The sequence below is a fragment of the Emys orbicularis genome, chromosome 14 (assembly GCF_028017835.1).
Source record: "Emys orbicularis isolate rEmyOrb1 chromosome 14, rEmyOrb1.hap1, whole genome shotgun sequence".
In the NCBI taxonomy this organism is placed as follows: domain Eukaryota; kingdom Metazoa; phylum Chordata; order Testudines; family Emydidae; genus Emys; species Emys orbicularis.
The window spans coordinates 39,214,259-39,241,499 of NC_088696.1; the positions used below are offsets into that span (position 1 = coordinate 39,214,259).

The 27,241-nt window shown below is 52.6% G+C and overlaps 1 protein-coding gene across 1 annotated transcript in view; it reads right to left on the minus strand.

Annotated features, from left to right (window-relative positions):
• PLEKHG4 (pleckstrin homology and RhoGEF domain containing G4) overlaps positions 1-27,241 on the minus strand; it is a 164,192-nt gene that overhangs the window by 18,928 nt on the left and 118,023 nt on the right. Inside the window, exons 14-15 of the mRNA XM_065416667.1 lie at positions 19,930-19,953; positions 121-1,073 (exon numbers count right to left, since the gene is read on the minus strand). Coding sequence (XP_065272739.1) covers positions 121-1,073; positions 19,930-19,953 — 977 coding nt within the window. The remainder of the gene's footprint in view (positions 1-120; positions 1,074-19,929; positions 19,954-27,241) is intronic.

The window sequence follows — 27,241 nt, forward strand, 5'->3', positions numbered from 1 at the left end:
CAGAGCACGCAGTACCGTGTCACCAGGAGTGCTGCTTTGTGCCTTAGCAGCCACAGGGAGACCCATCCCCTCGCAGCCTGCCTGGCCCCTGCACATGGGCTGGGAGAAGAAGTCACCTACCTGCCCCGGCTCTTGGCCTCTGGCGTGGAGCCGTAGCTCCTCTGCTCCTCGGGCAGGCAGTGTGCAGCCCAGCTGTGAGCGGCTTGCTGCCATGCGGCGTGAGTCCTGTCCGCGAGCTCCGTGCTGCTCACTTCCAGCCCCTTAATGAAGACTCCCGTGTTGCCGTACCTGGCCGGCTCGCTCAGAGTCCTCTGGCAGCTGGACCGCAGACTCTCGCTGCAGGGAAGATCAAAGCTTTGGGCCTTTTTCAGCGTCCTCTTGGATGGTGGCTTCCTGGAGGCGGACGCGGTGGAGCAGGATGAATTCGCCTCAAGAATTTCTAAAATACTCTCCAGGTTTGGCTTGTCCTCGGGCATGTCGCATGGAGCCTCGCAGGCCACTGTACCAAGAGAAACCCTGCTCAAGTGGGGACTCCTGCTGGGAGCAGCTTGGGAGGTCAGTTCTTCCCCAGCACTGACATCCCCGGAGCCGCTCAGGGACGGTGAGAGAGCTTTTTCCCTGGTCCACCCAGGAGAACGGTTTGGCCTGCTGTAGAAATGGGACACGCTGGGACTCCTGTCTGAAAGCAGCCCAGGGATGGCTCCCTCCGAGTGCCTCCTGTGGGACAGCCGGCTGCTCTCACCACCACAGCTGGAGTGCTCCCCCTCACCTGGCTTCCGCTCAGAGAGCAGAGACCTTCGTGTTCTCAGGGCAGCTTCTAGCTTCTTCTCAAAGACCAGTTTTGTCTCCTGGCACTTGGACCATGCAAATTTCCACTGCTTCAGCCCTTTGTCGCTCTTCAGCTCACAGGCCAGCTCTTTCATCTCCTGGAATTTGGCATCGCTGATTTCCGGGTGCTGTCCCTTGTAGCTTTCCAAACACTTGATCACTGCCGCACAGTGCTCTGGGGAGCTGCAGTCCTCCATGCTGATGCAGGCTAGGTGTCGCATCCCCTCCAGCGCCCACTCGTACGCCTGCAGGGAGCAACGACAAGGAGAACAGCCAATCAGTTTGCTATGGAAGGAATAAACCCCCCGCTCAGTGCCCAAGTGCAGCCCAAGAGAAAAGGGTCAGTGTGCGGGCCAAGGCAGCGCCAAGTGCGCGAGCCAGAGGGGCTGCCATTGTCAATGGGGCTTAACAACTCCGCCAAACAACAGGCTCTTTATGCAGTGAGCTCCAGCTGTGCTGGCTGCTCCGTCACTGCTCCACCCTGCAGCAGGGACACTCCCGGCCCAGGCAATTCTGGAGCTGGCCTGGCCGTCTTCTCCAGTGTGCACGCCGGGAGGGGCAGGCTGCCTTTGGGAAGTAGCTAGCAGCACCACAGCAGCTTTCAGCCCTCGGTGGGCCTGTGAGGTGCACAGCCCTGGAGCTTACCTGCTACTTGCATCCGGCTTTTCAATTCACCCCCCATTAACTGGGGTCAGTAGCAAGGGGCAGCTTTTGTTGGGAATGAGACTGTTGCTCCTTCTCTAACTCTCCTGTGAGATTGGGGTGCGTGCCCTGCCAGTAACACCATGGAGGACACCTTCCCCAATCCTCCCCTGCCACCATGGCCTCTAACCCAGCAAGCCCCGACCCTCCCCTGCCATCATGGCCCCTAACCTGCCTGACCCTTCCCCCCCACCATGGCCCCTAACCCAGCCAGGCCGGCTCCCACCACCACGGCCTGTGACCTGGCCAGCCTTTCCCCACCTCCACCCTTCGCTTCTCCTGTACAGGAATGCAGTATTGACAGAGACATACTATATTACAAGCCCCATTATGGCTGAGACGCCTGGATTAGTCACTAGCCGGGTTCTAGGAATTTGACGCTTTGTTCGCTTTAATTTGACAATTCCAGTGACACGCTGGACGGGGAAAGGAAGGGGCCATGAGAGCGGGGCCCCAAGAGGTACTGCGAAAGCTCTGACGTAGCGTCGGAGATTTAAAAGCCAGAAGGGCCCATTGTGACAATCTAGTCTGATGTGCTGCAGAATCCAGGCCAGAGAATTCTACCCTGTGCCTTCTGCACTGAATCCATCCCTGGACGCTGGTTTAGGGCTCCTCTTTGAAATTGCCTTTACTGAAATCATTCATGTAACCCCTCCCCCTTATTTTTTTACTTTTTTTAAGGAATTGTTCATTCTCATGGACTGGTTGAGAACCCAACCATCAGCTTTGTAGGAGTCAGAGACCTGAGTTATTTACTTTGATAGCTTTGGTTTATTGAAATATAATGAAAACGCAAAGGACTGTATGCCAGCAGCCCCCATTCCTGTCGCTGTGTGCCCACCCTCCTGACCGCATTTGTGCCTATTGTTGGTTACACCCACTGGCATCTTGTATTCAGTGACCTTTTGGGGGTAGGGACTCTCCTGGAGTTGGTTTTGTGCCCCTAGCACAGTGGGGCTGATCCTGATGGTGCTTCCTGCTGCTCCTCTCATGGGTATGACTGAATGATAAAGCATCAGTGCTGTGCTCACCAAAATACAGTAAAAGCTTTGTTATCCGGCATGCTGGGGGAATGGGTTAGTCAAAAATTCTGGATAACCAAGAGTTATATGGAGGGAGGGAGTTTGGGTGTGGGAGGGGACTCAGGGCAGGGGGTTGGGGTGCGGGAGGGGTTTGGGGGTGCTAGATCCAGGCAGTACCTACCTCAGGCAGCTCCTGGGAAGTGGCGACATGTCCCTGCTGCTCCTAGGCGGAGGCACGGCCAGGCAGCTCTGCGCGTTGCCTCCACCCGCAGGCGCCGCCCCCACAGCTCCCATTGGCTGCGGTTCCCAGCCAATGGGAGCTGCAGAGCCAGCGCTCGGAGTGGGGTGGAGGCAGTGCACGGAGCCCCCGTGGCCATTCCTCCACCTAGGAGCAGCAGGGACAGGTCGCCGCTTCCGGGGAACCATGCGGAGCCAGGTAGGGAACCTGCCGGCCCCGCACCAACCAGACTTTTAAGGGATATCAGAAATGGCAGTTTCTAGAGCTTTCCGGTTGGTAAAGTGCCGGATAACACAGCTTTTACTGTACAGGGATGCTACAGCATGAGGTTAGTACGAATTAATCCACACACAGCTGCCTAAACCAGACTCTTCAGACATCCTCGTATTGGTAGAAGTTACAGTTGTGTTGCAGGAGCGGCGTGGAGTGGCTGACAAGAATCAGAGGCCGCTGTACCCAAGCACTGCCCAGAGGGGCAGTAATTAGACGGTCACGCTCCAAGGACTCCCAATTGAAATGTCCGATTTCTGTGACTAGTTACTGCAGCCGCCGTTTTTCAACAAGCCCAGGCCTGGCTGGGCTAAGAGTACAGAATTAGACGGGACAATAAGATGGACATTCTTAGCAGCGAGTGTAATCAACAGTTGGGACAAATTATCAAAGATTGTGGTGGATCCTTCCTCACTGGCAACTTTAAAATCAATAGAGGGTCCTGTGGCACCTTTAAGACTAACAGAAGTATTGGGAGCATCTGAAGAAGTGAGGTTCTTACCCACGAAAGCTTATGCTCCCAATACTTCTGTTAGTCTTAAAGGTGCCACAGGACCCTCTGTTGCTTTTTACAGATTCAGACTAACACGGCTACCCCTCTGATACTTTAAAATCAATGTTGCATGTTTTTCTAAAGGATCTGCTGTAGTTCACACAGGGACTATTTCAGGGAAGTTCTCTGGCCCGTGTTATGGCAGTAGCTTCAATCTGCTCTATTTTATGAAAATTAGCTTGCCCCTCAGACTCCTGGCAAGTTTCAAATGTGAGTCCTGGATAAGCAGAGTTTGGGTGCCACAGCTGGGCATGCTGTTCTGACAGGTGTCACCAGGGGGCGCAGTTAAACAGTCTACGTCCACACTAGGAGCTAGGGGAGCGATTCCCAGCTTGTGCACACTTCTGCCAGCTGAGTGAGAGCTGGTGTGAATATAAATGGCAGCGTCGCTCGGTCACACGGGCAGCAGCAGCAGCAGGGGCACGCCTCAGCTGTGCTGAGTACAACCTCACCCAAATCCCGGGGGTATCTACTTGGCATGACCAAGCCACTGCACAGCTACTGCCACCTGGGATACCGCGACTACCCTGCTATTTATACTGAGCTAGTGCGATTGTGTGTCCGCGGGCTGGGAATCACACACCAAGCTCTCAGTGTAGGCATGGCCTTAGTGTGCAAGCAAATGTAAGGCTTGGGAAGACCTGCTGTGCTGGTTTTCGTTTTAGTTTGGGGAGAGGCAGGTTCTTGGTCCGAGGAGTCTGTTCTCTGTGTGCTGTGTGACCACCTCTGTTCCAGGACTGGTGAAGGTGTGTAAATACAATGAGTTACATGTACAGTCTGCCCAGAGCCTATGTCACTGCTTTCTCCTCCACTGGGAAGCCAACCTGCAAGGCCCCAACATCTGCTACCTCTCTGCAGAGGCACTGGAGAATCACTAAAGTAGAAGCATTTGGAAGAGAAGGACCTAGGGGTTACAGTGGACGAGAAGCTGGATATGAGTTGACAGTGTGCCCTTGTTGCCAAGAAGGCTAACGGCATTTTGGGCTGTATAAGTAGGAGGATTGCCAGCAAATCGAGGGACGTGATTATTCCCCTCTATTCGACATTGGTGAGGCCTCATCTGGAGTACTGTGTCCAATTTTGGGCCCCACACTACAAGAAGGATGTGGAAAAATTGGAAAGAATCCAGCGGAGGGAAACAAAAATGATTAGGGGGCTGGAGCACATGACTTATGAGGAGACGCTGAGGGAACTGGGATTATTTAGTCTGCAGAAGAGAAGAGTGAGAGGGGATTTGATAGCTGCTTTCAACTACCTGAAGGGGGGTTCCAAAGAGGATGGATCTATACTGTTCTCAGTGGTGGCAGATGACAGAACAAGGAGCAATGGTCTCAAGTTGCAGTGGGGGAGGTCTAGGTTGGATATTAGGAAACACTATTTCACTAGGAGGATGGTGAAGCACTGGAATGGGTTACCTAGGGAGGTGGTGGAATCTCCTTCCTTAGAGGTTTTTAAGGCCCGGCTTGACAAAGCCCTGGCTGGGATGATTTAGTTGGGGATTGGTCCTGCTCTGAGCAGGGGGTTGGACTAGATGACCTCCTGAGGTCCCTTCCAACCCTGATATTCTATGAGTCTATGATAACAGTCTGTATTGTTAATGGTCCTGATCCACTGCTATGCTCAATGGGGTGATCCAATATAGCCAAGTGCCATCAACTGAGAGACAGCAGCTAGTGTGGAGCAGAAACTGTCTCCACATATTTCTCCACATAGAGAACACAAGGTTCCTCCCAACAAAGACAAAAAAGCCAGCGGTCCCCCTTATACGAGGGATATCGATGCAAAGGGGGGGAGAACATGCCCTAGGTGTTATGAGGCCATGGGGGAGGAACGTACGCTCAACTCTGTGATCTGTACGGTAACTGAATGCCAATGCACAGGGCCATATCTGCGGGGGCAAGAGACAGAGCCGAGCCACTCCAGAGACAGATGCAAGGGCTCGGGAGCCTCCTCAGTCCTTTAACGACTGTTCTTTTGAGCTGCAGTTACATGGAGTGTGCCCAGTCAGTCTCACTACACATGCAAAGCTAGAAGCTACTTCAGAAACCGCCGCAGCTGCTCCCGAACAAATGCTGCCAGATCTACAACGACAACAACCAAAGCCTGCAGACACAGCAGCAGCCCCGTGCTGACCTGCCTAGCACAGCGACAGTCTGTCCAGTCCGTCCGTCCTGCTTCTTCCCTGACCCCTGGCAGCAGGCTTTTAAAGAACACAGCTGGGTGGGGAAGAGGTGTCTGCTGGTGTGGGAGGGCCACATTTGGAGTGTGTGTGGGGGTGTCTGTCCATGGGGGGGATGGAAATAGGGGACGGAGCAGGGTTGTCACTGGGTGGACTGGGCTGGTCTCAGTGGGTTGGAACCAGGGTTGTTCTGTGCTGTGGCAGTGACACCTAATCTTCAGGAAGGTGAGGGCAGGATGGGGCGACCAGCTGGCAGCAGCAGAGCTTGGTCGATGTTGTCCCCCATGTGACATGTAACTAATTTCGCTGGTCCACGCCCTGGGGTGGGGCAGTGGCTCCCGTTGTTGCTGGCAGGTTCCTTGGCAGTGGCAGAAAGGAGCCAGGAAAAGCTAATAGCCCAAGAGGAACTTAGAAAGGATTGTAAATCTTGATGGCAATTCAAGTCCCCAGTGCCTGTCACAGGCAAGTTAATAATGCAGCTTTGTCCTCCGCACAATGGCCTCTGCCTTCCGTCCTCCCCGCAGTGGATGGCTCAATGGCCACTGCGGCTTTTCCAGGTCACGGCATCTTCACAACTGCACTTTCCAGCCGCAGAACAACAGCAAGGAGAGCACCGCCCAGCACCCAAGTGAACAACGTGTGCACCAGCCCTTCCACGGGCTTTTGAAGCTCCCAGCTGACCTCCCACTCTGGGGTGCACTGGGGTGTGTGGAGAGGGTGGAGGAGGATTGGGGCTCTGGGCTTCAGTCACTGGGTGGGAGGGGCTGCAGGCTTCAGCTGCCAGTGTGTGTGTGTGTGTGTGTGTGTGTGTGTGTGTGTGTGTGTGTGTGTGTGTGTGTGTGTGTGTGTGTGTGTGTGTGTGTGTGTGTGAGAAAGAGAGAGAGAGAGAGAGAGAGAGAGAGAGAGGAGGGGGATCGGGGCTCTGGCTTCATTTCTCCAGAAGCTAACGAACAGCTAGCACAGTACAAAGATGCAGGTCTGTGTGTGGTGGAGGAGCTGGATGCTACTGACATTCTCAAATTATGCCCAAGGAATTAACTCTGGGGTCAGCCAGGAAAGAAGCTGCCATCTTTTGTGATCTAATTAGTGTTAAACCATAGGGAGGCCTTTCCTGAAACTCGTTATCAAAAAGATTATAACCGTCCTCCCCCCGCAGAGCCTACCCACACCACAATGGAATTTAGGTGTCAGTGCCGGACCTGTCCTACACCAAGGGACCAGGGCAAAGCAAAGTTTGCGGAGACCATCCATTCCATTAGGAAGAGCCAGAATATATGCCTCAGAAAGGCGCAGCACATTCTCAGAGAGAAGGTGGATTTACTGCTCCCTAATCAATAAATTACCAGGATATTGTCACTGCTGTCTACAGTATGAGTGTGGATCAGTACACATTCAGGAACAGAAGCTACCTGGAATTTGAGTCTTGGGGATTTCTACAGCACCCATCACATCAACGTTAAAGGGCTGCCCACGTAAAGGGTGACAAGAGAACACTTCCACCCCACCATCAGTGGGTGGCGTTCAGATCTCTACTCAGCACTGCAGAGACACCATCTGGTGTGAGCAGCACTTGTCACTCAGGTTCAAAGCCCTTCACTAATCAGGAGATCAAGAATCTTTTCTTCCTTAAAATCTGTAAACACACAAAAGAGATTTCTCATGGACTGTAGTCACAGGGACCAATAACCCCTCAGAAAAGCAGGACACATCTCCTGGAATTGCTTAAAGGCACCAGGAGTGAAGGAACAAGAGATGGGCATCCTGTTATCTGGGGATGGAGTTAACAAAAGGATGGACTGGTAGACCCCTGTTCTTCCCATGCGTGAAAGGCCGTAATATGGGGAGCTGGAGGAGGAGATGTGCCTTTTGGAGAAAATGAACCCAATAGTTCAGAGGTTCTCAAACTGTGGTCCGTGGAAGACTCGTGGTCTGCGAGCTCCATTCAGGTGGTCCGCGGATAGTTCCCTCTAAGGTGCGTGCCTGGGCAGCCGCACATGAGAAAATGAAGGGCCACCCACCTAATTAGTGGAGCTGCGCAGGCGTGACTCCACTAATTAGGTGCCTGGACCCTGGAGAAGACGCACATGTAAGGTGAGGTGGTGGCCTTGGGGGGAATAGAGGGTAGGTGGGAGGGGGCAGTGGGGTGAAAAGAGGGGGTGGGGGGAATTTGGGATCTGCAGGGCTCTGTGGCTGCTGTGGCGGGGCAGAGAGGGCACATCCATTGTATTAGAAAGGTAAGCCTATTGATATTAAAATATGAGTTGTGTGCTTTTATTTGTAGAACAAAAACGTTTATTATTATTAAGTTTTTTTTAATATAGCGCTTTTACCCAAAGTGCTTTACAATAGTTAGCTACTGGTACAAACAACATTTGGAAAGAGCATTAAGTGGTCCGCTGAGACCCTCAGCAGTTTTCAAGTGGTCCGCGAAAAAGAAAGGTTGAGAACCACTGCAATAGTTGGTTTCTCCTTAGTGCTCAGGGTGCTTAGTGTTTTTCGCATACGGACTAGCTACAACAGGCTCTAGGTACAAGAGCTGCCACCACACACAATAGGCCAAGAATCAAAGAGCCATAAGGACTGTAAGGGTGTTGAGGGGGCATCACGCGTAATCCCCAAGGAGAAGGAGAAGCCAAAGGGAGAAGAGTGTGTAAACCAGGGCTGGCCCTAGACCAAATGGCGCCCCAGGCGAAGAGCATCTTTGGCGCCCCATCATCCATTTGTTAAACTTTTGAATACTTTATTTTTTATTGCATTCGTACCCCATTTCACGACTTTGATGCATGATTTGCATGCATGATTTATCCCTGTCATATAATATTATAAATTTGCATGCTAGGATCTGTAAATCTGTATTTATTCATGCCATATATAAGCACATAAAAAACGTTTCCTCTAAGCTTATAGAAACTTTTTAAGTTTTAAGAATAACTGAAATGTACTAACATCAAGAAATTGAACTGTGCACCAACACTGGGTGGGTCAGTATAAAATGGTATTACAGTAGGTGACGGCCTTAGAATGTTAACCCTAGTCCTTTCGGTCAGAAGGTCGCTTTTCTTGCCTCTGCCCTTGTGAACTGAAGCACTGTGTCAGAGAGATCCAGAGAATGGCCAATGGCATTTTCAAGTGATAAAATAGCAAGTGATGTCAGTCTCTCATCAGCCATCGTCGATCAAAGATATGTTTTAATGAGCCTGAGCTTTGAAAATCTGCGTTCACCACTCACGACTGTGACCAGCAGCGTGAGCAGAATCCTCAAAGCTATCCGCACATCAGGAAAAGTGTCCTTCAGCTTTGGATCATGAATGGAGAACTTGGAGTGGAGAGCGCTTCCCGTGTGGCAAAATGTGACAGATGTCCAATTCAACATAGATCTTTATCACTGACATCCAAACATTCCCCATGTGTCAGCGTCCAGTGAAGGTCCATACAATTGTTAAGAGTGTTTTCCTGTCCTGCCAGCTTACTAAAGTCACACAAAAACTCCCAGGTCTTTTTGTGGTGCTTCATTTGTCTAAGCCTTTCTTCAATGGACACTCAAACCGTGTCAACAAGCGAGCAAAAAAACTCCCTCTTGAATTTTTCTTCCGAGCTTCCCATCACCTCATCACTGCCCTTGTAATCAAATTGTCTCTTCTTCCAATGAATGCGAGTTTCCTTGAAGACAGGCTCAACTGCTAAGTTTTCTGCCATTTCTTTGGCAGCAGTGATGGCATTTTCAAATCTGTTGTCTCTGTACGCCACAATGAAATCAAGGCAGCTTCTCATCAAAATAGTAGCAGTCGCAATGTCCATCGACTGAGTGTGTAATGCCTTGCTAACAACGTTTACTTGGAACAGGATATCGGGCCAAACCACAATTGAGACAGAAATTTGAAGTCAGTGATCTGGTTTGCCAGGCTTTGTGCCTCATGTCGGATTCTAGCCTCGGCTTTACTGGACTGCGCCAATTCCATCAGGGCGTCATAAACCTCAGTCACTTGGTACCTCACCGGCCTTACGCTGTCAATGCAGCTCTCCCAGTGAGAGTTACTTAGTGAGGCTTCACGGTCAGTTTTGTAACATTGTTCGTGAAGATCTTTCACCTGATAGTTGATGCTGAAAACAAGATATGTATCGTTTGCAGTGCTCCAAAGAAAGATACTGAATTTAAAGAAGATGATGCCGCATCTGACACAACCAGGTTGAGGGAATGGCAGCCATGGATTCAGCACAAGGATCCTTGCCTGGAAGCCACTGTCTCTTCCCGTAATGTTCACACCGTTGTCGTAGCCTTGGCCCCAGCAGTCCTGAAGATTTATTTTATTATTCAAAACGTTCATAAACAGTCCTGTTAGGCCTTTTCCAGTCGAGTTGTCCCCAGACCGGAAAGAGATAAAATGGTCCTTTACTTGGATACAGCCATCCTCGTCATCAACAAATCTTACTGTAAATGACATCTTTCGCAGTGTCGCTTCTGCTCATTTATTGGAAACGTCATATCATAGGCGCCGACTCCGTGGGTGCTCTGGGGCTGGAGCACCCATGGGGAAAAATTGGTGGGTGTTTAGCACCCACCAGCAGCTCCCCGCCCCGCCCCAGCTCACCTCTGCCTCCGCTCCGCCTCCTCCCCTGAACACGCCGCCGAGTCCTGCTTCTCCCCCCTCCCTACGCTTGCGCCGTGAAACAGCTGTTTCGCGCGGCAAGACTGGGAGGGAGGGGGGAGGAGGGGGAATGTGGCACGCTTGGGGGAGGAGGCGGGGCCAGGGCGGGGATTTGGGGAGGGGTCCAATAGGGGCAGGGAGGGGGCGTAGTCGGGGCGGGGCTGGGGCTGGGGGGGGTGCGAGCACCCACCAGCACCAACGAAAGTTGGCGCCTGTGCGTCATATCCTTGATTTTGCCCAGCTCGTTCAAAATTGTATGATCAATACATTCTATTTTCCCTTTTGTTGCTAAGAACAAAAACAGCACCCCGAGCCTGGCGCCCCCCAAGCCTGGCACCCCATGCAGTCGCCTGCCCTAAATTCGACCCTGGTGCAAACCTCCAACATGATTAAGGAGGTGTCTGGAGTGGGAGACAGAGGCACATCAACCACTCAGGCTCCCTCTTCAGAGATGAAGAAAGCACATGAAGGGTCATGCATCTGTGCCTCTGAAGCAACAACGAATGACTGTACAGGGAAGATCAAAGAAGGCGACAGCAGAAACCCAGGACTTCTCCTTCCAGGAAGCCACAAAGGACTGTCTGCGTCTCTGCTGAGAATGAAGCATAGGCTGAGAGTCTACTGGTGGCCTTGTGTCTAAGCACCTTGCCACTAGTGATCAGTGCCAAGGAGGTTGGCAACAAAAAGCCGCTGTAAGTCCCAGGCCCCTGTGGCTCTGGCACTGCCCGACACCAAGTCCCCAGGCCCCTGTAATATTTCTGCTTTGGGAAAGGGAGGAATGGGCAGGCAGGGGGTGAGTTGGGAATACTGCTACTGATACGTTATTGATTTCAAACAACCAAACCATCCTTGGCCCCTACAAACTGCACACTGCTACTGTATGCAAGGACTGTTCCCCTCGCCACTCAGTGTACTTGCTACACCTGTCTGGTCTTACCCCCTGCAAGCTCTCTGGGGCAGGGACTGTCTCTTACTAGATGGCTACATAGCAAACAGCACAATGAGGCTTCAATCTGGTTGGGGCCTCCAGCCACGACGGCAATGGAACTAACAATCAGCATTTCAGATGGGAGTTTGAAAAAACGCTTCTGGCAGGCGGGTGCTTTGGTGCTTTACATAGAAATTGGGCAAGGGCTTGGCACAGCTCAGTTCCGGGCTGTGTGTAGGGTACGGGAGGCCTTTCTTTGGATCTCCGCTCCTGCACGGCACTGATGAGACCCATTCTCCTGACAGTGCAGGAGCAGAGATCCTAGGAGAACCCTCCTGAACACTACATGCTGCACTGACCTAAACTGTGCCAAGCACCTGCCCCGTTTTTATATAAAGAGTAACACGTAGAGGCTTTTTGAAGCTGGCCTCGGCTCCTCCTACAGTGGGGTCCTGCAGTGTATTTATCTCCAGCAGTCAGCTGCCAAGGCACTGAACTCCGCAGAGTTGGGACCTCACAGATTGGCATTCTCTGCAAAGACAATACTCACAGTGCAAGCTTTCAGAGCGACGGAGCACACAATAGAGCGAAAGCCAAAGAAAATGTCTCTCTCCTTTCTGTCCCCAGCAAACAATCTGCCAGAGAAAGCACTCTGCATTTACTCCGAGAATGATTCTTTGTATTAAAAAACCCAGTCATTCAAACCCATTCCCTCTAAAATCCACACAACACCTGCACAACCACTAGCATTTGTCCACAGTCACAACAGCCAAGTGTCCTTTGTCCCATTTTGCAATGTGGAAAACCCAAGCTGATGAGACCTGCTGGCTGGAGATTACACCCCACTTTAACAGTTCTCAACGATGCCATGAAAAAACAATTTTAGATTGAAAACACTGGCATGTTATCCAGGCTTATATGTGACCGTCACAACACAGCAGCCCATATACAGACAAAGAAAACCCTGCATCTCTGCTAACTTAGAGCAATTAGTTACACTAGAAATTGTTTCCGTACAGCACTTGGCTTCTAATTTGCTTTGGGTCTGCTTTGAATTTCCCTGTGACAATAGCAGTGAGGCTCTCAGGCAGCACATTAACAATGCCCAGCAGCGAGACAAACTTCAGGCCACGTAGGCAGCACATTATTGAGTGATTAAGTTTGAAAAATAAACCTAATCCTACCTTCATATTTCTCCAGAGGGGATCCATATCGCGGCTGAGTGCAAACCCTTGCACTGAGTGCTAGCATCCATTGCAGTCAGACTGAAGCAATGGCGCCCAATTAGTGCACCCTACCAACTCTGCTATTCACAAGCAAATGCTGCTAGCCGAAATACCAGATGGACAATCCCTGGGAACTAGAGAAAACAAGTGGGGGGAAGGGCCCCTTAACTTCACACTGAAGCTACTGAAGCGAGCGGCGAACAGCCAGCACTGGGCACTGGACACGCCACCTGTATTTTAACGCTGCAACAATAGCAGGGGAAAATGTCCCCACTAAAACCTAAGGAGATAGTGCATGGCAAGGCAAGAAACTAACTGCCCCCAAGTACACAAGTGCTTTGGAGAAAGCCGATTCTGATCTTTCAGGGGGAAGGGAAAGCAAAACTCCTCTTCCACATCCTAAAACAAAGATGTCCAGTCCCTTCAAAACACATGATGGAATTCACAGAGATGGAATTCACCTGTGACCTTTTCATGTGTCAGAAACCAGGTATTTCATAGCATAGTCTCTCACAGAAGCCTCATCATAACTTGTCAGTTATGAGCAACTTCCTCTTTAGACAGATGATTCATTCATCCAGTACGCCGCTCCCCGCAAATGAAGAATTTTGCATCCCCACGCTGAATTGGGAGTTCTGTCTGGGTTAAATTAACTAGCAGAAACTGAATTAACCAAGATCCTGATATATCTGGTAAAAGAAACCCTAAGTAGATCAGATCTTCAGGCAATGCTGCAGGAGAGATACACACACCTGGAGCAGTGTGAATCGCTGGGTCGGTAACATGGTCTCCTCATCCCCTCTTAACAGGGAAGGTAATGACATTAAAATTACTAGCCTGCCTACATCCAGCCATCCTGCTCATCTTCTGAGTTATTATGATGATGATGCATTATTTGCACTGTCTAGGAGGCCTCGCCAGGGACCAGGCCCCATCCCCCGGTGCTAGGCGCTGTACAAACATAGAACAAGAAGCTGACAATCCAAATATAAGGCAAGCGACAGCAGGTAGATGCGGACACCAGACAGACAAGGACATACAAGGGAACAATGAGGCAGTATTGATCAGCAGGACAGCCTGAGGTCTCAGCACACCAGTGGACTAACAATTGTCAAGTTTTTTGTAGGCATCACGGCAAAGGAGAGTTTTAAGGAGGGATGTGAAGGAGACGAACAAGGTAGCTTTGTGGATGTTTACAGGGAGCTGTGTGTGAGGGGCAGCATGGTAGAAAGCATCATGGTGCTTGTTTGATAATTTAATAGGTGGGCGATGGAGGCTGGCATGATGGGCCGATCAGAGGCAGGAGTTGACATCTTGATAGTTATGACAGTACCCATCCTGCAGCCACGATGGGCATGTCCGTCCATAGTCCACTGGCCAGTTCCCAAAAAACATGCCTGCCTTAGTCAGCAAACCTACCCCATGTCGGCAGTTGTGCGCTCCGCTATGGCCATGTAATCACAGAAAGACATGGGCTGGCCGAGCCGTGAGATGGGTGATTTTATCAGGGCTAAACAAGGAGAGACGCTCTCTTCTGATAAATCTGTGTCACCACCTTTGTGCACTTTTATAATGTGCAGACAGAATAAAGTCCAGTTCAGTGATGTATAAAACTTGGTGCTTTAAAAGGGACAATTGCACAAAGCTGAAAACAATTATGAGCCAAATCAATGGGGAGGAAGAATTGAATCCGAAAAATGTAAACAATAATTGGGAAGCAGATAACTTGCCTTCAAGAGTTTTAAAAGACCTGACTGAGGAGCTCACTGGGCTGTTAATGTCGCATTTCAATACGTTTTGAAACCCTGGGGAAGTTCCAGAAGACTGGAAGAAAGTTAATGTTGTGTCAGTATGTGATAGACTCAAGGCACACAACAAAGAGAAGGTTAAGAGATGGATTGATTACAATTCATAAGTACCTACATGGGGAACAAATATTTAATAATGGGCTCTTCAGCCTAGCAGAGGAAGGTTTAATACAATCCAAGGGCTGGAAGTTGAAGCTAGACAAATTCAAACTGGAAATAAGGTGTCAATTTCTAACAGTGAAAGTCTCCATCACTGACAATTTTGAAATCAAGCTTGGATGTTTTTCTAAAAGCTCTGCTCTAGGAATTATGTTGAGGAAGTTCTCTGGCCTGTGTCATGCAGGGTGTCAGACTAGATGATCACAACGATCCCTTCTGGCCATGGAATCTATGAACCTATCACTGACTCACCTTAGGATATGTGGAACTGAAGCAACCCGCCACTGCTTTGAGTGGGGCTTGGGTACGCAGAAGGTCTGTCGATTCTTTGGAGTTCATCCTCTTTTAAAAGACTAGAAACAGCCCCACCAGTTTAGAAGCTAGCTAAGACTTGGGGTAACCAGAGGAATGTGGCTGGAGACAGCAGGAGACATGGTTTGGGACCTGGGACTTTAATAGGACATCCCAGCCTGTATAACTAGGCCTTTGATATGCAAATTGAAGCCTTGTGAGCTACACCCCCTCTGTCCGCATTGGGGAGGGTCAAGCTCCATGGCCAGACTGTCGGTTTGTTTAATTCCCATGCCCTGGCGAAGTGGAGCAAGAAGCGGCTGCCAACAGGTGAGCATTCCTGTGAGTTCAGGGTTCAGCCTGTCCCACTCACATTGCAAAATCATGGCGAAGAACGCCTTCCAGAGAGTGTAGCTTGATTCCATGAATAGGGTACTTGACACGGTCCAGGAGAGGCCACTGTCAGCAACAAACTCAAGCTGGGGGGCGTGCACTTCTCGATGGGTTTCTTGTGCGTGAAGCTGAGAAATCCCTCAGCCCAGAGAGAAGAGAGGATGCTTTAGTGCCTTTAGGGAGGGGGCTATAAAAGTTCTGATTTCCTGCATGTTTAGATTCCATTTTGCTCAGAAAGCCTGCCAGTCACTGACTTTCACAGCCGCAACTGAAGGGAGGAATGGGGGCACACGGAAATATTTACATTGAGGATCTCAACTGACCTGAAAGTCTTGGGGAAGAGAAGCCGGCAAGGGCAGAGGGGTTCAGATCTTTTGCAGTGTATCAAGGAGTCTGAAGCTGGAGCTATGTGAACTAAACAAGACAGCATATAGGCACTCCTGGAAATGTAAAGATAATACCAAGCGGGAGGTGGAAGAGGTAGCCTGGCTACTGAGAAGAGCTGTGTGTTGGCTGAGAACCCTGCTACTGAGCAGATACCACCACAACCTCCTCTCCCCATCAGTCTCCAGCTGCAGGGGAGTGGACCCTCTGTGAGCTGCAAGAAGCCCACAGAGCAAGATTCAGTCAGTCCTGGAAGAGAAGCTCTGGGAGAGGGAGGCAAATGGAGTTTTTGGTGAAAGGCAGGAGGCAGGGAGAGGTGGGAGCAGCAGCAGCAGACACTTGGGATCAGGTTCGTGATCAAGTGCGAGTCACGGGAATTCTGTGCATGCGTTTCGCTGCACTGGAAATGTCAGGGAGCGTCTTCTCTAGGTGTGTGGTCTGACTGAGCAGTTGGTCATTGTGAGGCGTGGGTGCTATGGCCCGTGCACCAAGATTGCCTTAACCAGAGACTTCCTTGTTTTCAGCTGTTAGAGTTCCTTGGGTGTAGCACCGCAGCACCCCTGCCTGTGATGCAGCGAGGTCTTTGGATGGTGGGTTAAATAGCACTCGATGGACAAAAACTGTTAGTCCCACATCTGAGCCACGCAGCACGAGGACAAAGAAAAGCCCGAAACATTGTGAAGTCTCTAACTGCAAGCTTTGGAGAGTGGCAAGGAGTGAGCAAAGGCTTATTTCCTTTGGGATGTGAGTTCAGCAATGCAGCTTGTAACAGACCACCTCGAGGAAACAGCCTGGAAGCTGATGGAGCTGACAATGAATTCTTGGAGGAAGATCAACACTGCAGAAATCTCTGGTCACTAATTTGGCAAAACATAATGCCCTTGCTGAGCTGTGGCAGGCTGGATTTAATCTTTCAATAATTCCTTTTTGTTATAAATCAGAATCACTGTTTAGAGAGACGTCTAAGAACTCTACATACAATGCTCCATCTTGTTAAACCCGAGACAGGGAGTTATCTACCAGGTCAATAACTTAGTCAGAGACAGTCAACTTTAGCAAGGAGGTTTATAGGCCTTAGAAGAGAACTTTTCCAATAAGAACCAGAGGGCAGAAATAGCGGAGAGCTCCTGTTGCGTGGATCAACCTTCCACCCCCAAGCCTGTTCACTCAGCAGCACTGGGTATAATAGTGACTGACTTTCAAACCCACCATGTTGACGATAAAAGACGACAATAAACCTCCTCAGAGAGCACATCTCGGTGGGATGCCTGATTTTACACCGAAACACAGACTGTAACTGAGGGAGATGACAAGAGAGAAAGAGGACCTGAAACCAGAGGCTGTCTCACAGAGATGCTGCCTGGCTAAGAGGGGTGAAAGAACCCAAGGGGACTCCATCTAGATGAGCACACTGGCAGACTACAAGTGTTATGCAGACTACTTATTTTATGTTAATCTGAGCTTTTTTCTCTATCCTGAGTCAATCTCCTGAGTCTCAAGCTGCTGTTAATTAGACCCCCTGAGTCTCAAGCTGCTGTTTGGGACTTTCATGCAGAACGCCCTGAAGAGAGAACACCATCCAGGACTAAGCAGAGGGCGAGGGAGAGCATGCTACATGTTTATCCCACTATGGATTCTTGATCAAAAGGCATGGTGTCAGAGGCGACGCGTGGGGGGTGTCCCAGTTTGTAGCCGTTACCCTCGTGGGAACAAGGCTTATTTGCGGAGTTTCTTCTTTGACTCTATGCTTTTCACTGCTGCTCTCTTTGGTTCTCATCTAATTTACAGAGCTGGGAACCTGATCTTCATTTAAAGACAAGTAACTCGAAGGCTAATCTAGACTCCTGCATGCAATGAAAGGTGGCTCAGAGTTTGAAAACTCTGGGCCGCTGCCCACTCCTGGCTGGCAGGCTCCCTTCCGGCTGTCTGTCTACGGTTCATCTATAGTCGTGGTTCTCAGCCAGGGGTACGTCTTCCAGGGGTCCATCAGCTCACCTAGAGATTTGCCTGGTTTTACAACAGGCTCCGTAAAAAGCACTAGCGAAGTCAGTACAAACTAACATTTCATACAGACAGTGACTTGTTTATACTGCTCTATATACTATACACTGCAATGTAAGTACAATCGTTATATTCCAATTGATTTATTTTATAATTATATGGTAACAATGAGAAAGTCGGCCATTTTTCATTATTAGTGGGCTGTGACACTTTTGTATTTTTATGTCTGATTTTGTGAGCAAGTAGTTTTTAAGTGAGGTGAAACTTGGGGGTACGCAAGACAAATCAGACTGCAGAAAGGGGGACAGTTGTCTGGAAAGACTGAGAGCCACTGATCTACAGCACCTCTTGTCTTTGTGCCTAGGGGAAGGGCTGAGTAGCAGAGAGCAGTCCCCTCACTGCAGCCAGAAGCAGAAAGCTCCTTCTCCCTTTCAGGAGCTGGAGGGGCAGAACCACCAACTGTAGCCGGGGCTGCTAGCTAGAGCAGGGGTTCTCACAAGAACATTTTTGGTGGCCATAGAGTGCGGCCACCAACTAGTGCTGGTGGCAGCTCTGACAATTTTTCCTAAAATACTTAACTTCTGGAAAAACAATTAATTATGCACATATACATGTCCAAATCATTGTAATTTATTTATGTAGCGTTTTTTTTTCCAGACTCAATAATAAAAATAATGTACAATTGTTTCTATTCATTACTGGACCTAAACAGAATAGAAACAAAATAAGGTGCTTTGGGGGGAAGGGATAGTTCAGGGGTTTGAGCATTGGTCTGCTAAACCCAGGGTTGTGAGTTTAATCTTTGAGGGGGCCATTTAGGGATCTGGGGCAAAAATCTGTCTGGGGATTGGCCCTGCTTTGAGCAGGGGGTTGGACTAGATGACCTCCTGAGGTCCCTTCCAACCCCAATATTCTATTCTACACTTTGCATGTTCTTCTCTTTTTTGTTGTTGTTTCTTTTGCTTTTTTTGGTTGCTGGGTTGTTTTTTTTTTTTTTTTTTTTTGAGACTTGCTAGCTTCTATGTCTGCTCCTGTGAAAACTGATATTTGTAGATTTGTTAATATCATTTTTCACAGCAGACTTACTCAGCCCCGGCAAGCCGGGGAACAAATTAAGCTCTGAATGGAGAGGTGGGTAGGGAGTCATCGGGGACCATGGCTGATGGGGGTGGTGGTGAGCCCGGGGCTGGAGCCTGAAGCCCCGCGGCCAAGGGATGGAGCCCGAAGCCCTGCGGCTGGAACTCGAAGCCCCGTGGCAGGAGCTGCTGCCCAATACCCCAGGGTTGAAGCCGGAAGCCTGAGCCCCACTGCCCCGGGAAAGGGGGAACACACAGTGGCTGCCTGCTCCTCTGGGGTTTGTGGCTCCAGAGGGGGGCAGGGCCCAATCCCTACTGGTGGCCCCGGGGAAGGGGGTGAATGCTTTGCACCCCCCCCAATCACTGCCCAGGAGAGTGTGGCCGCAGGAAATACCCGCGGTGGTCGCATGGAGCCATGGTGGCTGCATTTGAGAAACACTGAGCTAGAGGCTGACAAGAAAGATCCCCAAGCCGTGTGGTCGAGGACATCACCTTCCCATTTTCCAGCGGCAGAATGAACTGGGTGCTGGTTGTCTCACCAGCGAGATGTCCCTGAAACTTGCTGGTGGGGACTCCAAGTCCTGCTGTCCAGAACATCCTCTGGTGAGGAGGTGCAGTCTTCTGTCTTGGAGGAATCTGGTTACTTTTTCAAAGCCTAGTTTTCAAATTCCAAAGTCTAGATAGCAAGCCCATCCCCTGAAACGGGCGAGAGCGTTCACCCCACAGGACAGCCAAGCCCCCCACAATCAGAAGCAGCATGGAATGAGCAGCAGGACCAAGTCACAGCTTTCTGCTGCCTTCCATTGTCCACAACCAATGAAACCAAGCCATGCAGCAAAAGGGAGCCCCTCGCCAGGCGCAGGTACGTCCGTGGCAGCCTGCACTTTCTAACTTCTCATGCCAAGGGTTTCCAGGCACCCAGCGATCACAGCAGCTACATTTACACTAGAGTGCAAAGATCGTAAAGCATTAGCAAATAAAGGAAGAGGTCAGTTCACATTAGTGGGCTGTCGCTGCTATATTAAAAGACAGATAGTGCAACTCTGGGCTTTAGAGAGCATGCAAACGCGCCCACACACAGAGAGTCCTTTGGATTGTGTCTGAGCACGGACAGCACACAAGCTTCACCCTGAATACACACAGACCAGTGCACACGAGCTCCTGAATGGAAAGCCTTGTTCTCAACCGCCTCAATCCAATGGCATGCTGGACGCTTGGTACTTACAAGAGCATTTTCAGTGTCTGTTTGCTGCTGAAAGCAGGGGAGTATGTATTTCATTCAAAGGGAAAATGCAGAGAACTGCTCCCGAGAGCAGAGTCTGGCCCACATGCAGCTGTGAGCTGATGTCAGCCGGGGCCCCTGGCCCCGTTTCAGCCCATAGAAGGAGTGACACTTGCTGGCAGATGGAATGTACAGCCACATTAGCATTCCTACAGGGACAATGGGGAGGAGCTGCCCTATAGATTACAGGCTGGCTGTCCCCCCCTCAGTCATAGGAACCTCCTTCCCTGGCCAGCCCTTTGTTTGCTGACTCACAAAGGAGAGTGGTGTCTGTGTTCAGAGTCCAAGGCATGAGAAACCCTGCATGAGGGGGGTATGTCACTCACACACACAGGGGATGGGGGCTCCCAGACCAGGGAGGCGGGAGGGGAAGGAGCGGCACAGCAGACAGGCCACCAGGAGGGGACGGAGGATGCTCTCCAGGCACAGCAGAAAACTCCAGTGGGGACAGGGCTGTGCATGAGACAGAGAGCCCGGCTGTCTTGGAGGGCTGGGAGTCTCCACAAGACAGACACCCGGAGAGAATCCTGGTGGGGTGGGGGCAAGGGATCCTGTGACAGAACGAACCCCACAAAGGATCTGACTGAGGACCCAGAGAATCCCCTAGAGGCAGGGACAGATTAACCTTTTGTGGGCCCGGCTCCAAACATATTTGTGGGCCCCCATGGAGGCAATGGCGCCGGGCACGGGGGTGGGGTCGGTCCCCAGAGCGAGGGGCCGGCCAGGGGCAATGGGGCGTGGCAGGGGGGTGGGGGGGTCGGTCCCCAGAGCGAGGGGCCGGCCAGGGGCAATGGGGCGTGGCACCGGGGTGGGGGGGTCGGTCCCCAGAGCGAGGGGCCGGCCAGGGGCAATGGCGCCTGGCACGGGCGTGGGGGGGTCGGTCCCCAGAGCGAGGGGCCGGCCAGGGGCAATGGCGCCTGGCAGGGGGGTGGGGGGGTCGGTCCCCAGAGCGAGGGGCCGGCCAGGGGCAATGGCGCGTGGCAGGGGGGTGGGGGGGTCGGTCCCCAGAGCGAGGGGCCGGCCAGGGGCAATGGCGCCTGGCAGGGGGGTGGGGGGGTCGGTCCCCAGAGCGAGGGGCCGGCCAGGGGCAATGGGGCGTGGCAGGGGGGGTGGGGGGGTCGGTCCCCAGAGCGAGGGGCCGGCCAGGGGCAATGGGGCGTGGCACGGGGGTGGGGGGGTCGGTCCCCAGAGCGAGGGGCCGGCCAGGGGCAATGGGGCGTGGCACCGGGGTGGGGGGGTCGGTCCCCAGAGCGAGGGGCCGGCCAGGGGCAATGGCGCCTGGCACGGGCGTGGGGGGGTCGGTCCCCAGAGCGAGGGGCCGGCCAGGGGCAATGGGGCGTGGCAGGGGGGTGGGGGGGTCGGTCCCCAGAGCGAGGGGCCGGCCAGGGGCAATGGGGCGTGGCACGGGGGTGGGGGGGTCGGTCCCCAGAGCGAGGGGCCGGCCAGGGGCAATGGCGCCTGGCACGGGGGTGGGGGGGTCGGTCCCCAGAGCGAGGGGCCGGCCAGGGGCAATGGCGCCTGGCACGGGCGTGGGGAGGTCGGTCCCCAGAGCGAGGGGCCGGCCAGGGGCAATGGGGCGTGGCACGGGGGTGGGGGGGGTCGGTCCCCAGAGCGAGGGGCCGGCCAAGGGCAATGGCGCCTGGCACGGGGGTGGGGGGGTCGGTCCCCAGAGCGAGGGGCCAGCCAGGGGCAATGGGGCGTGGCACGGGGGTGGGGGGGTCGGTCCCCAGAGCGAGGGGCCAGCCAGGGGCAATGGGACATGGCAGGGGCGGCCCCGCTCCACCCAGACCAGTGCGAGGGCACTAGTTACAAATGGGCAGTTGCCGGATGCACACTGGCCCGCCTGGCCCTGTGCTGCCAGCGTGCCCCTTCCCCTTGGGGGCGGGCCCATGCTGTGCCACACATCTCCCCCCCCAACACTCCCCAACACCCTATGGCCAGAGCCCCCCCAGACCCACTATGCTCAGCACTACCCCCCAGACCCTGCCACAAATGCACAGCGCCCTGCACACCAACACCCCTGTCCAGTGCCCCCCCCCGCCCACAGCCCCACTACAACTGCCCAGGACCCCCCACACAACCCCCACACCCTAGTGCCCCAACACACACATCTTCCCCACCCCCTCACAGCCCAGCACCCCCCAGATCCCTAAGAGACCCACTCCCCACCCCCTGCCTCCCGGCCGCACTCACCGGCCCTCTGGGAGATGACTGTGTGCCGGGCTGAGCCGGCAGCGCAGCCAGGGCTGGTCCCGGGGTGGGGAATCGCTCCGGCCCCTTGGGAGTGGTGCGATCAGCCAGGACAGCACCTGGCCCGGCCGGGTTCCCTCAGAACCCACTTGCCTGGAGGGGCCGAGCCAAGCCCCCCCCCCACCTGGCTGAAACTGGCCAGGCTTCTGCACCAGTCCCAGATGGCTCAGCTCCGGGGAGACAGGTGGGGCCCCCCAGGTGGTAGGAAGCAGAGACTGCCCGGAGCCGGAGGTGCACTGGGGTCCAGCCAGGGGGCAGAGAGGAGCCGGCAGGTGGGGCCAGGGGACGGAGAGGAGCCCTCAGCCGGCTGGCGGGCAGGCTGAGAGGAGCAAGTGGTGGGTGGGTGGGAGCGGGCTGGCGGGGTCTCAGGGCGCAGTGCAAGTGGAGCAAGCTGTGGCCCCTTCTCAGCATGGGCCTGGCTCCATGGAGCCACTGGCGCCATTGTACATAAGAACATAAGAATGGCCGTACTGGGTCAGACCAAAGGTCCATCCAGCCCAGTATCCTGTCTGTCGACAGTGGCCAATGCCAGGTGTCCCAGAGGGAGTGAACCTAACAGGTAATGATCAAGTGATCTCTCTCTCTCTGCCTTTATGGTCCTGAAACTGAGTAATCAGGGGATAGAACCCAGCACACGCTCAATACTATAAGAACGCGACAGGTCCCACTCAAGTGCAATTTTGGATCATCTGAGAACCAAACTCCTTGCATTTGGAGGTGATTCGAGCGGGTACCCCAACCTGTCCTTGCGTCCATAACCATTGTTCTCAGGGAGAGGGTCAAGAAGGCCCTCACGTTCCTTCCTCCCACTCAAAGGATCCAGCCACCAGGTCAGTTCTTGCAGGATTGAGGCAGTACCATGACAGCTTTGTTTGTATGGTGCTTGGCTGGGAGTGCACTGTCTTTAGCCAGCGTTGCAATGGCCTCAGGGGCCGTCTGGCAAGCGACATCACAAAGGTACGTGCCAATGTGCCCTAGCAATCCAAGGCACGTGTGAACTGCTGTACCTGGTCTCACCCTTATGTCATGTATGAAGAACTGAAGGGCCCTGAATCTGTGCGTCAGAGCAGCCTGTGCTGGCTGTGAGCTGAGCAGCGCTCCTATGAATTATAGTCTCTGTGAGGGTGTGTGAGACAATTTCTCGTAGTTCACAAGGAGTCCTGGAGCTTGGAGTGACGGAATGATGGAGGCAAGCGTTACCTCCTGAATCTGAGGCAGTGAATGCGTTTGCTGAGCCTCCTCAGATCCAGCATAGGATGAAGACCCGTTCTTCTCTGGAATGAGGAGATACAAGGAGTAGGAGCCTCTTCCCCTGTATTCCTGAGGCATCTTCTCTACGGCTCCCAGACAGAGCAACAAGGCCACGGCTGATTGTAAAAGGCTCTCATGAGAAGGATCCCTGAAGAGGGATGGGGAAGGGGGATGGAACTGGATGGTATAGCTATGGGTGACGATATCTATCACCCATTTGTCAATGGTGATGCCCACCCTTGCCCCGTGGAACAAGGCGAGGTGGCTTCCAAAAGCAGTGCTCACTCAACTGGTCTTGGTGCAGCTCTCAGCTGAGCTGGCAAATTTGCCACCATGTGGACAGAGTGACGTGCGTGGCCGGGGTTGGGGAGGGTTGATGTGCGCTACCATATCTTGGCCACATCCTGGACTGGCTGTGGTATGAAGGTGTCCCCTGTCTCTGTTGTTGTTGCTGTTGGGGTGGTATGTTTTGCAGTATACACCAGATGTGTGTAGATTCACAGGGGCTGTAGGGCTGTCTTGGAGTCATCCAAGTTTTGGGCCCCCCACTACAAGAAGGATGTGGACAAATTGGAGAGAGTCCAGTGGAGGGAAACAAAAATGATTAGGGGGCTGGGGCACATGAGTTACGAGGAGAGGCTGAGGGAACTGGGCTTATTTAGTCTGCAGAAGAGAAGAGTGAGGGGGGATTTGATAGCTGCTTTCAACTACCTGAAGGGGGGTTCCAAAGAGGATGGATCTAGACTGTTCTCAGTGGTGGCAGATGACAGAACAAGGAGCAATGGTCTCAAGTTGCAGTGGGGGAGGTCTAGGTTGGATATTAGGAAACACTATTTCACTAGGAGGGTGGTGAAGCACTGGAATGGGCTACCTAGGGAGGTGGTGGACTCCCCGTCCTTAGAGGTTATTAAGGTCAGGCTTGACAAAGCCCTGGCTGGGATGATTTAGTTGGGGATTGGTCCTGCTTTGAGCAGGGGGTGGGACTAGATGAACTCCTGAGGTCTCTTCCAACCCTGATATTCTATGATTCTATTTTAGCCATGGACCTAGCCGAGGTGTCAGCTGCATTCATTAAGGCTTGCAGGCAAGTCTTTGTCACTAGCTTGTCCCTCTTTTACAAAGTCCTTAAACTCCTGTCTAGCCTGGTGAGGCCGTTTGACTGATGAATAGCATCACTCTGTCCCATTTGGCTAGTAGGGTTTGGAAATTAGTCACTTGCAGCTGGAGTGATGCAGAGGAATGGGACTTTCTCTCAAACAGCTCCAGTTGTTTGGGATCTTTATCTTTCAGTGGATCTTGGCCAAGTTGGGATTACTTGAGATCTGGGTTTGGGGGGGTGAATAAAAGTATTAGACCCCCAAAAGTGGCACCTGCATGCACACAGATGACGACTTTCCTGCCTGGGTGAATTCCACATCCCAGGCCACTGCTCGGTTCGCCTTCCATTCTCCACTTGAACCAGAAATCACAGGACTCAAGCACTGCGTCCTACAACAATCTCTGAGAGTGGTGTCAGGCCAAGAAGAGCCAGACTCGAACACCCCCATTCGGGTCACAATCTGACCATCCAGCGCTCTGTCCAGCAGACGGGCAACTCCAAGACTTGGGCAGAGAAGTCAGCACCACGTGAAGAAGTGCAGGTACAGACAGCTCATGCGAGGGTTGTCAGCAGACACTACACTGCTAGTTTCTATCCTGCTGGCACAGGTGGTAAGAGGGAACCCAGGGGGAGTCGTGGGCCTGCCCTGCCCTGCCCTTTGTGCCCTTGTGGCAGTGCATGGGGGCAACGGGGGGGGAAGGAGGGGCATGCGCAGCCTCATGGGGGCTGCTAAAGAATCTGGCTTCGCACACTTGAGGCACGTATGCACCAACACTGGGATCCACACGGACACATACTCAGAGAAGCAACCCCCGCCCTTCCTCCCCTCAGCAGGGGCAGGATGGGAAGCCTCCTCTTCCACTCAGCCCAGCACATGCCCAGCCTTTGTCAGGCACCAAGAACTGCCGTTATAAAGGAAGTGCAGACAAGGGGAAACATTCAGCTTGGCCTTAGCTGCATCCTCTGAGGAGTGGGGAGGGAGGGAGGGAGGGAGAAGGAATCCAGCCAGCCTAGAGTGCGAGCTGCCTGCGGCCTGGCCAGCTCAGGCTGCTTCACCACACAGACCTTTTCTCCAACTGCTTGTCCTTGGCCTCTAATAAACCCTTCAGGCAATTCTGGTTTGCCCAGCGATTCCCAGCCCTGGGGAGGGGCTGCACCTCCTAACACACATGCTGCAAAGGGCTCTGGGACACTGAATGCTGGAATCATTCACCCACCCAACCTTTAATGGCCTAAGTCAAGTCAGGACCGAGAGTAGGATCCAAAGGACAGGTCTTTAGGGGTCTGCCAAGTGGGGCAGCACTGCCCTGCTCTCACACCCTGCACCCAACACCCCAGTGAGCACTTGCCCACCACAGGAAGCCCTCAGCTGGGACAGCAGCCGGCAGATTTCCTGAGGTGGAATTCACCTCTCTCACTGGGCAGCAAGTATGTGCATGGGCCAACCACACAATCCCTCCATTCTTCTGGCACCCGCCATATTCTGCAGCACCAAGGAGACTCTCGACCCCACAGAGCATGCGGCCTGACTGCTCGCCTCCAGACCACGTGATCTGGCACACTGCAGGGTCTTTATGGGGAAGAAGACCAGGGATGCTGCTAATCGCAGCCTCCTGCCACTGCCCCATCCAGGCTCAGGCTTATCAAGAAGGCCTTTAGGGGTCAGGGAGCCACCAGCAGGAACAGAAGGTGGTTGTGTGAGATCAGAGAGGCCTGGCAATGGAAGAGAGTAAATTAATTTAGACTGAACTTCCGTTCTTCCCTCTCCACATCATACCATGCCTTTGCCTTTGCCTTTGCTTTTGGCAGGCAGAATGGATTTGAGATAGAGATCTAATGTAATCATCTCAAGAAACTTTCAAACTGTTCCGTCAAGTTTTGCATTCACCAATGCACCTGCAGAGCTTGTAAGACAAGCTTCCATCCCCAGCCTGGTTCAGCTGCAAATGTAACCCACACACCTCCTGGGTGTGGTGTTCTGTCCCATCTAGTGGCACCGAGACTTCTTAGAGAGAGATTAATGAGTCTGTTTTACAGCCTTAGCTAACAGCCATATGGTTTTTAGCTCTTGTGGTAGAGGCTCATGATTTAGCTCCAGAGGCCCCAAGTTCGATCCTGCCCGCCGACGACCGGGGTCTGTTTGCGTTACAATTGGGGACTCATCTGGGATTTCAACTGGGGAGACTCTGAAGCTTGGGACGTGCTTCCTCAGCTAGGGGAAGTATGTAACCCCACACACCTTCTGGGTGTGGTGTTCTGTCCCATCTAATGGCACCGAGACCACTTAGCGAGAGATTGATGAGTCTGCTTTACAGCCTTAGCTAAGGGCCACATGGCTTTTGGCTCATGCATTTAGCTCCAGAGGTCCCAGGTTCAATCCCACCCGCCGACAACCGGGGTCTGTCGGCGTTACGCGAACAGACCTGAGTGTGCTGTACCACATCTTACAACCCACGCCACAGCCCTGCAGAACACTAGGCAAAAGGGGATTCTTCTACAAAGGGACGGCATCTCCTGAGACACAAGCTACCTGGACTCTACATAAGGGGCTAAACAAGTGTTTAAAGGGTACCAATGCCCTGTTAATCATTAAGCGGGTAAGGAAATAACAGAACATGGACTATACGGAACATCCTATGCAGTTCAGAATGGCAG